Below are 10,527 nucleotides of genomic sequence, written 5' to 3'. Positions count from 1 at the left end.
GGACGTTTCTTAACTGGAAGTAACAAGACCTTGAGTTTCTGAATCCCACACAGTCACACTGTTGTTCATAGTGAAATTAAGTACAGTTTTATTTAAGAATTGGAAATCATCAGTATCTGTGAAAGAAAATCCAATATTTAAATAAACATTTCTGCATGTAAAAAGAAGAGCAATTACTCTATAAGGTTACTCTCCTAGTTTAGCTATGGGACAGACCCACAGGAGCGAGCCCAGGAGGGCAGACTGACAGCAAGTCTCCCCACCAACACCGCCCCCGAGCCAGACAGGCTGGGGGTGGCCCGGCCTTGCTAAGTCGCTACAGAAGCAAAACGCGGAGCGGAGAGAGAGTACAACTATCTAAGGCAGTTAAGAAAGTGCAGAGAAGGGCCAGCGAGTCACCATGCCCATCACGGAGGGGCTGCTGCCAAAAGGAGACCCTACTATTAACGCAACCCCTGGGTTCAGGGACGTTTCCCCATCATGATAACCAACCAGAGTTAGATAGCTAAAGGGATTAATAGAGTTTACTTTTTAGGTGTACAAAACGGCCCATGACCATGAAAAAGGTGGGGTATGCTGCCTTGTCAGGTTCGCCCCACAACTTGTTTTCCATAAACCAGCATTCTTGGCCCCAGCCTGCAAACTCTCATAAAGTGTTTTGTTTCACACTGCTTCAAAACAACTTTGTTCTATGCGGTGCCTCTCTTCCATTTCAGAGTCTCCACTTTGAAACCTGCGATGGAAAAAGAAGTCTCCTGACGGTTTCTTAATTGGAGGGAACTGGCGATGTGGCCCTTACCCAAAGAAAAGCTTTCAGGAATACCCAAAAGCCTGTACCTCATTAACCTGATTCTCCTCCCTGCATGCTGGCACTGCTAAATTTATGGAGTTAAAAATAACCTGAAGATCTCAGTGCTAGATGAACGTCGATCGCTTGCCAAAGCCTGTCCCAAAGCGGTTCATCTCTGATCCCTAAGTAATTGCTAATTTCCGCCCTGGGGGACAAAGCAGGGCAGAACGTCCTGTCAAGCCTGGGTGGGTGGTGTGACAGCATCTCCCTGGGACACCAGGGCCGGCCTCCTGAGCCCCGGGCCTGGCAGGCAGGTGAAGGAGGGACACACAGTCAGAGGCCAGCGCCTTCAGTCTTACAGTCCATAAAGCCAGGCGTTATTAGCGGCTCTCCGTGTGCTGAAGACAGCCTCACGGCCCCCAGTGTTGAGGAAAGCTGGCTCCTATCTGGCTAGCGCAGCAAGAACTTTGCCTCGGAGAGTGGGGGCCACTGCCAAAGCTGCAGCCACACCCGCCTCCATCCTGCAGTCCTACTAAGTGGGTTGACTTTGCAGAGCGTGGCCTGGGGAACAAGTTTAGGACTGATTCAATCCCCACACACACTAAGTGCATCTGACGTCCCACCAGGCAGCATTCCCGCCAGAGGAACCTACCGCCTTGAGGCTGCCACCTGGGCTGTCGGCGGGCAAGACCTCAGGAGGCCGAGACTGGACTCAGTCGGGTCCTCCCTCCAGCAAGTGTCACACCTCTTGCCGACGAACCCGTACACCTCTTTGGTATATATAATCATGAAAACACTAATTCGGCCAGGAAATCTAGAAATAAATGGCATTTTGAGTTGGTAAGATGCTTTTTTGAACACACGTTTCCGGTATCTGGTACAATAAATCCAACGTCCAGTTTTGTGTAACTCACGCGGTACTGGTTTTGTCATCTCTCTTACCAAAGTGTTAAAAACATTTGACATCGTTCTTCCAAGTCTTCACAACACCCCTGTGAGGTAGGTGGTATGGACCCATTCTACAGATGGGGAGGTCTAGGCACGGAAAGGTTTAGTGACTCCTTGAAAGCCAGGTGGCGTGGTGTAGCAGCGCTCCAGCCAGGCGCTGACGCTGCCTTCGATCCACGCTCCAAGGGCGCCACCGCAAGGCTTCATGGACAGAAGTCACACTGAGACCAAGTTCCTCTCTCTAATCCAGAATTCAACAAGTGCCTCAGAGCTCATATGTCTGACTCGTAAAGCCAACCACTCTCCCCAAACTTGAAAAACAAAAGTAGTGACTAAATCTCAGCTCTATTTTTTTCATGAGTCAACTTGCTGGAAATTTATAGTTGCTTATGCTCAAACCCCTTCGGAAGACAGTCTGAAATGGCATTAGGGATGATGGAAGTTTGAGAACAGACCATAGGAATCAATGGTTAATACATTTAAGTCAAAACACAAAAATATAAGCTATGGTAAAATAAGAAGAAACCCCAAATAAACAGAGAGCAGTATTTCTCAATGTTTGACAGTGCCTTGCACAGAGCAGGTGTCCAGGAAGCATTTCTTGGATAAAGGACGAATGACCCATCTTTGACATGCCTGTCACTGGTAACGCCAGGCCCTTTTGGAAGGAGAGCAGGCGCCAGGACCCTAGGAAAGCCACAGGGGCCCACTGTCTCCCTGGCGCGGAGAGCCTTGGTAACCTGAAGCCTCAGCCAGGACTGGGGGCATCCATGCTGCCTTTCTGCCGAATAAAGGGTGAGGCTCATACACTGTGTTAAGTCCACTTTGAGTTTATACTGCTATTTTTAAAAAATAGGTAAGTAAATAGGATGAGATATGTGAGGAACCGAAGGAAGCATCTTAAACTGTAGAGAAGCTCACGCATGTAGGGACGGAAATAAGGAGGTTCAAGCTGTGTTGTCTGTGTTTTTCGGTTAAAGTGAGGATTCTGAATGTGTCTCTAACACTAATAAGCCTGTGCGCCCCTTCCTGCGGCAGGCACCTCACTCACGTGAGGGGGGAGCTCACCTCTCTCCCCGGGGTCTTGGTTATAACTCAACACCCCCAGCCTCATGGAGGGCTGAAGTGTGGCCTAGGCACTCCCCAGGCACGTCTGGGGGCGCTGCTGGGTATTGCTGTTATTTGCTTCTTGTCCACCTTTAATCTACATCCTACCTTGATTCAGCCCAAGAGCAGGCTGCTCCAGGGCGGTGGGGAGTAGGGGGGTTGGGGGGGGTTCCTTTGGTCCTAAGGCCTTCTGACCATTTGATTTTGAGTGATATTCCAGAAGAATAATTGGTGACATAGAAAATGATTAAGAAAATCCATTCTGCAGAGTGGTCGACAGGAGGCAGTTCTGTCCCCAGGCTGCGAGGAGCGGGAGGCCCCCGGCCTGGCCTGGGCCACCCTGGGCCTGTCATAGCTCCACCTTGACCCCTTTTATGAAAGGCAGGCCCGTGGGCACCCGCTTCTTATACTCCAGGTACTCCTCTCCGAAAAAGTGGATCAGCGAGATTTCTTCCTCCTCTGTCCGGTCGCGGAAGAACCGCCACACTGTCAGAGCATAGCTCACCCCACAGATGGGGTTACACAGCATCACCTGAGGAGGGAGCACAGCGTTAGTGGGCCAGGGCCAGTGTGATTCCACACCGTGAACCTGAAGGGCATCAGCCGCTCTCCAACACCCACAGAGGACTTCCTGTCAAGGGCCCCAAGAGACTCTCGAGATATGTGACTGGGGTCTTGGAGACCCTGAGCCCAGGGCCAGAGCACCATGAACCGAAATCACTTTCATAACAGAACTGAACACTCATTGCTGTAGCTTTGGCTGGTCTGCTTTTCTCTTGTTCCTCTTACCTGACAGGTACCTAAAAATTACAAGGGCGACCCCATGTGTGAATTCCCGTTGTAAGCACCACTGCCTTCCTGCATGGCTCCCAGCTTGTCCACTTCCTGCCCCGACCCAACACCTGGGGACCTGCTCCCTCCCACCCCACAGCTCCCTGGTCCTCTGCCCCCAGCTCAGCCTCCCCATGCACACTGTACACTGTCCTCCCTCGAAACACTCCCCCTGCTCAGAAAGCACCGAGCCATCAATCGTGCCTCCTTAGCTCAGCTCAGGAAGCCTTCTGACCTCCCCTCCCCAACCCCGCCCGGGATGTGTTTCCCCCCGTGGGTGACCAGACCTCACTTCTTATTCTCACCACTGTTTACTGAGTGTCTCCTGTGTTCCCAGCATGAGCCAAGCCCTTTACCACTGACCAGTAAGCCACTCAAGCCCCGGAGCAAGCCTCTGAGGTGGTGCTGCCACCCTACTTAAGGGAGGCCAAGGAGTGAACGTCAGAGTTGGGACCCACCCACCCAGCAGGCGCGTAAGGCCTCTCAGCACACCCTACAGTGGGTCTTCCCACTCTTAGGCCACGGCCCACCATGGAGCCGAAATCAATCCCCTGCATCAGAAACAGCATCACAAACACTAACAAGCTAGAACACAGCATGTTTTGTACACAGGCAGGGTAAGGGCTGTTTCAGAAAAGATTTATTCTATATTCACATACACCTGTGTGCTGGGTCACAGTGTAAAAAGATCTACAGTTAAAGAGGTGTGAAAACCTCTTGAGGGACTTCCCTGGTGGTCCACTAGTTAAGAATCCGCTTTCCCATGCAGGGGATGTGGGTTCGATCCCAACAGGAAGCTAAGACCTCACATGCCACAAGGCAACTGCTGAGCCCACAACTAGCGGTCGGTGTGCACGGCAACGGAGATTCCCCAGGACACAGCAAAGAGCCAGCATGCCACACCTGAGACCCGGCGTGCGCGTGCTCAGTTGCTCAGTCCTGCCCGACTCTGCGACCCCATGCACTGCGGCCCGCCAGGTTCCTCTGTCCATGGGAATTCCCAGGCAAGAATACTGCAGTGGGTTGCCACTTCCTCCTCCAGGGGATCTTCCCGACCCAGGGATCGAATCTGGGTTTCCTGTGCTGCAGGCAGATTCTTTACTGACTGAGCCACCAGGGAAGATTCAACACAGCCAAATAAATTTAAAAAGGAAAACAAAACCTTGAGTCCTAGAGCACTTAGGTTTACTAGTCAGCATTTATGGCAAATTACATGATTCCTCTGCAATCAGTCTGTATCCAGAGAATGTGATTCTTAACACAAGAAGTTGCAGAAATGCACGTTTTTAAATGAATGCCACAGAAGAACCTGCCCCTTCTATACCACTGGGGGTCACCAGAGGGTCCCCAGGTACCAGCCTGCAATGGGATGCCTGGGGCCCAGACTGGATGTTCCCAAAGAGGTGATGAATCTTCTAAGCTCTACCCACATACTCTGGCCAAGTCCTTCTAGGTCTAAGAGAACAGATTCAACAGACAACTGTCCAGAAATAAGGCTCAGTCTGCAGCCTAAGACCCAGCAAACCTCCATTACTCACGTTAAACATGACACACGACTCTGGGCTCACTAATGTGCTGTGTGTGTGCGTGCTGTGTGCTAAGTCACTTCAGTTGTGTCTGACTCTTTTTGACCCTATGGACTGTAGCCTGCCAGGCTCCTCTGTCCATGGGGATTCTCCAGGCAAGAATATTGGAGGGGGTTGCCGTGCCCTCCTCCAGGGGATCTTCCACACCTAGGGATCAAACCTGCATCTCTTATGTCTCCTGCATTGGCAAGGCAGGTTCTTTACCACTAGCGCCATCAGGGCTCATTAATAGCAGCTTCTAATGAAAATCAGCTAAGCTGCCCCTTGAGTGGCAGAGGGCTCTCCCCACATCTGCATCTCTGTCCTCACCCCACTGGGTGAAGCTCCAAATCTAAGTTAAAGAGGTAGAAAAGGGGTACGAAAGATGGGGCAACAGCACCCAGAACTGCCGAGAGTTTACAAGTTTGGAACACCCAGGTTTAAGTATACAGCAAAAAATGTTAAAGACTAAATCAGTTCTTTTGACTTTTATTCAATTATCACTTGAAACACAGCAGGGAACATGTATACCTATATAAAAAGGACCAGGACTTCCCTGGTGGCCCAGTGGTTAACAATCTGCCTGCCGACGCAGATAGGGTTCTATCCCTGGTCTGGGAAGACTCCACATGCCTCAAGCAACTAAGCCCGTGCGCCGCAACTACTGTGCTCTAGAGCAGACAGAGCTCCACAAGAGCAGCCACCCCAGTGAGAAGCCCAAGCACCACAAGGAAGGGTAGCCCCTGCTCCCTGCAGCTAGAGAAAGCCCACGAGCAGCAAAGGATATCCAGAGCAACCAAAAACAAATAAATTCATAAAAATTAAAAATAAAAAAAGGACGAACAGGTAATTCTCTGGTGGTCCAGTGGTTAGGACTCTGCTTTTATTGTCTAGGGCCCAGGTTCGACCCTGGTCAAGGAACCCCTGGTCCCACAAGGCCACACGGCACCACCAATAAATAAATAAATAAACACAATATTTTAAAAAGAAAAGGTGGGGGAGAACCAACAACTTTGTAAATACACTGAAATCCACTGAATCGTATACTCTGAAATGGTGAATTTCACAGTATTTGAATTATTTGTAAATACACTAAAATCCACTGAATCGTACACCCTGAAATGGTGTTTTACGGTATTTGAATTATCTGTCGATTTAAGATATTATTTTTAAAAACTTTAAAGGGGAATGGCATTGATTCTGACACCATACCTGGGTTCCAATACTCCAGTAAAACCACCCGACGTAAGACGGATGCCGGAACCAAGCGTATACTCCGCTGGTCACCAGAGTATGGGTTTCTGACTTTTCATTCTGCACCACGTGGTTGAAATTGGAACCAGCTGTAAACATTGCTGCTTTCCTCAGACACTCTCCAAATACTACCATCAGCAGCCCCATGGCGCTGATCCAGGTGATCTGCTTCAGTTCTGCAGGACAGAGATGGTGACAAAGGGGGAGTGAAGACCCTGGACCACTGAGCTCTCCCTCTGAGGCTTAAAATTAACCTATTTCCAAAGACTGGGGCACTAGAAAACATGCTGGGGGTGGGAGGTCAGCATCGGTGATCACACTGAAGCTTAATGATAAGCAAAACACAGCCCCCAAAGCTGTGCTGTTCATCCAGTTACTCTGAAGCACCAACAGTCCAGTTAGAGCATTGAGAAAAGAGCTGATGGGCTCCCATCCTTCCTCTGGGGACAAGAGCAGCTAAGTGAAACAAAGAAGGCTCAGCATTTCCCACCTTGGCCCTCTACTGAATCTGAGGAACTAGATGTATGTTATTTAAGTTGTTGCACAAAGTTCAACGTCAGAGTAGCTACCAGATGCAGTGGTTTTTGCTAGTAAACATTTTCATATGAAATTTCTCAAGTCGCAGAAAATGAACAGATCCAGACCCCCTGATTATAAAACTGGGTTACAGCTATCAGAGGCTGAAACTTCATGTTAGATGGTGCAAACTATGTCTCACAGGGCTTAAAGTGAAAGGTCAACATGTCCCCCATTCAAAATCCAGAGATGGAATTCACAGGCGAAGCTCGCCCTTTATAAAGAGCTTAGTGAGGATACAGATCTGGGGAAAATCACTCAGAGAGATTAGACCTGGGAGGTGAAGCCAGGCCACTGTCCTCAGGCCCCCGTGGAAGCCACCCATCTCCCCTGGAGAGGAAGGGCAGGACACACTGACCTGGCCAGAAGATATTCTCAAGTGTGAACTCTATCCAAGAAGAAAGGGCCGCGACTGTGTACTCCAGGCTGTGATTCAGGAGAAAGGAATCCAAGGACAGGCTCTTGGGGTTATTGACTGCTGTGACTAAATATTCAGAATAGTGGAACAATGACAGGGAGCACATATACCTATTTTAAAACAAAAAGAACATAAGGTAAGTTGAGGCAAGAGAATTAAGTTAGCCATAGGTCCAAGCGCTGATTTGTTCTGAACTGTCCCTGAATTATCTGATGATATTCTCTTGTCACCTGAGAGTGGATATCAGGCACAGGCACCCACCTTACTCCCGAGGTTTGCAGAAAGTGGGGTTGTAAAGGGACTACGTCTTTGAATATCACAGGAGGAGGGGAAAAAAAAGAAAAACATAGGTTAGGAAGGCATTATGGGCCTTCTGCCTTAAAAAAAAAATGACATTACACACAGTAAAACATGGAAGGGGGGAAGTATCAAAATAAAGTAGTGATGTATGTCGAATACAAAAATCCAAAAAACCGAAATAATTCCAGCAAAGGAAGATTAGATGGCTCAGAGTATCGACAATAGGAGATAAAGCTTTTTACCTGGAAGCCACTGGTTCATATCCAGGTCAGGGACTAGAAGGCTCAAGGGACTGAAATCATAGTGTAGGGAAAATCCTACACAGGCCGTGGGGGAAGCATTAGATGTGACCTAATAGAAATTAGAGACGGAAAAGGCCTGTGAAGACGAGCCAGAGCCTTGCCCCTTCCTGTCACTGAGGACCAAGACCCTCTTTCTGGGAAGGGCTGGTCACATTACTGAAGGTGCGGTGGATGAGGACACCTACGGGGAGGATGCCACGAGAGACCTGCTTCTACCTGCGAGGTCCAGGATGCAGGAATCTAGGAAGCTAGAGGCCTCAATCCCTCAGAACCCTCACTAGCCTTCAGCCAGCCAGGGACGCGGGACCATCACTACTGACCCTCTGATCCACCCACCCTTGACTCACAACTATGGTTCCCAAAGCACTTCTTACCAGCCAAAGTGATTCCAGGAAGACTGGCTAAAACTTAGCAGCACTCCACAGCCAAACACAAAGCCAAGGAAACAGGCTCGGATGGCTATCTGAAACGGACCCAAAAGAGGCTCAGTCACCTGGCTGTTCAGAGCATATGTCCTACTTCCTGGCCTAAGTAGGCCACCACCAAGTCCATTGAGTCGACTTGCTCAGAGGTTAAAGGGGTGAAGCAGGGCTGCCTGGACTTAATCCCAAACTCACCTCTCTCTGTGGCCTTAGGCCAAGTTACTTAACCTCTCTGCACCTGGGCTTCTCCATCTACACATGGGGATGACCACAGTACCTACCTTTGAGGACTCCTGTGAGAATGACCCATGTAAAGTACTTAAGAGGAAGTGCTATAGAAGTTTTTAGCTACCATTACTATTAGGATTGTTATTATTCAGGGCTGTGGGAAAACAGCGTAAACCTAGCGTATTGGCCGGATTCTCCCAAGTCCACGCAGCGAATCCAGTCGGGACAGCCAGGACTCCGCGCCCAGCCCCTTCCACGTTACTGCGGGGGCCTCTGACCTCAGACTTGACAGTAGGTAGGTAGTTCTCCACACCTCAAATTACATAAAAGAACTCGTGGGCCCGCTCACTCCCACCCCACGCGCTCATCTGCCGCAGCTGCTGAACCGCGCCAACTGCAATTTTCCACCCACTCCGCCGGGCGGAGGGGGCCCGCACCCCACGCCCCCCAGGACTGACGGGGAGGGCGCCCTCCCACCGCCTGAACTCGCAACTGCTTAAGAACACGGCCGGAGGAGGCAGCCCCTCTCGCGGGCCGCGCTGTCGGCCGACCTGGACCTAGACCCCGGCGGGATACAGTGCCCATTCGCGACGCCCAGCCCGCCCGGCCCCCAGCCCCGCCCCGGCCCTCGGCCCGGCCCGCACCTGGTACCGCGGCGGCCGGTAGAGCAGCAGCAGCAACGCGTTGAGCCCGGCCACGTAGAGCGCCAGCCCAGTGCGGCCCTGCAGGCCGGCGCGCGTGAGCAGCGGCAGCGCGAGCACCGAGGCGCCCAGCAGGAAGGTGGCGAGGCTGAGGCGCGCCTCGGAGCCCGGCGGAGCCCGCGCCGCGCAGCCTGCCATGGCGCAGGGAGGCGGTCAAGCCGGCGGCTGCGCCGGCTGTAGCCCTGGGAAACCTGCCCGCCGCGCCTGCGCACTGCGCCGCCGACGCCGGCCGCGAAGGGGAGCCGCCCGGACTTGCACGCTGCGGGCAAGCTCTCGCGATACCGCCGCGCCGCGTGGCTGGGGCCTGAATTTGGCGGGAGCGCCCCGCCCCGCGGCCCCGCCCCACTGTGCCCCCAACCGGAACTACCTGACCCAGGCGGGGCGGGGCGGGGCGGGGCGGGGGGGGGGGGGCGCCGGAGGGGGGCGCCGCGGGGAGCCTGGGTCCTGAGCCGAGAAGTCACCACCGGTGTCTGCCAGGAGTCAGCCCCAAACTTCAGGATGTCCCTTATCCGGAAAAATCACACGAAATCTATAGCTTTCTCCTCTCCCCGGCTGTGTGGTCCCCTGCGAAACCGACACTTGGGCATGCAAAGCGCGAGCCGGCGATCCGCCTCCACCCAACCCTGCCCGGCCGGCCCCGCAAGGTCCCCGCGCAGGGACCGCCTTGCCTTCGGCAGGGTCTCCAAGCACCCCGCTGGGGGCCCTTGCGGCATTCACTAGGGGATGACCGCCCACTTCACTTCGTGTCGGGGGAGAATGTTGGCCAACGGTTGAAATCCTCAGGACGTTATTTTATAGGACAGAATGAAAAACTTTTCAGTGTGATCCTCACTTCACTTGGGAAAAACAAAAGTATACGGATGAACCTGGGAAAATGATTGGAATAGAAGCCAAAATTATTTCACAGCAGTAATCTTCTAGTGGTAGGGGAACTCTGGGAGACTTTAGCTATCTTTTTAATATGGTTTCTGTATTTCCCATATGGCCCAAATCAATATATATTATTTTATAATTAGAAATTGCTCTTTTTTTTTGGATTTTCCTGGCTGGCGGTCCACACTTCCAATGCAGGGGGCCAATGTGCC

The 10,527-nt window shown here is 51.8% G+C and overlaps 1 protein-coding gene across 1 annotated transcript; it reads right to left on the bottom strand.

Moving 5' to 3' along the window:
* Positions 1–61: 61 nt before the first annotated feature.
* ICMT (isoprenylcysteine carboxyl methyltransferase) lies at positions 62–9,641 on the bottom strand. Its single transcript, XM_070768299.1, has 5 exons — positions 9,386–9,641; positions 8,466–8,554; positions 7,430–7,599; positions 6,454–6,671; positions 62–3,377 (listed from the first exon to the last, which is right to left on the bottom strand). The coding sequence occupies exons 1-5, from the start codon at positions 9,578–9,580 to the stop codon at positions 3,195–3,197; spliced, it is 855 nt and encodes a 284-aa protein (XP_070624400.1). The 5' UTR covers positions 9,581–9,641; the 3' UTR covers positions 62–3,194.
* Between the last annotated feature and the right edge of the window lie 886 nt (positions 9,642–10,527).

Source organism: Bos indicus, chromosome 16, assembly GCF_029378745.1.
Source record: "Bos indicus isolate NIAB-ARS_2022 breed Sahiwal x Tharparkar chromosome 16, NIAB-ARS_B.indTharparkar_mat_pri_1.0, whole genome shotgun sequence".
Lineage (NCBI taxonomy): Eukaryota > Metazoa > Chordata > Mammalia > Artiodactyla > Bovidae > Bos > Bos indicus.
The sequence above is the reverse complement of the archived record's forward strand: the minus strand, read 5'-3'. Positions and strand labels throughout refer to the sequence as shown.

Excerpts from the sequence above, each read along its gene's own strand:
- ICMT (XM_070768299.1), bottom strand. The coding sequence starts at position 9,580 with ATGGCAGGCTGCGCGGCGCGGGCTCCGCCGGGCTCCGAGGCGCGCCTC. Across the intron at positions 8,555-9,385 it reads ACCGGCCGCCGCGGTACCAG|ATAGCCATCCGAGCCTGTTT; the intron begins GTGCGGGCCGGG and ends GGTCCGTTTCAG. Across the intron at positions 7,600-8,465 it reads TCCTGGAATCACTTTGGCTG|GTATATGTGCTCCCTGTCAT; the intron begins GTAAGAAGTGCT and ends GTTTTAAAATAG.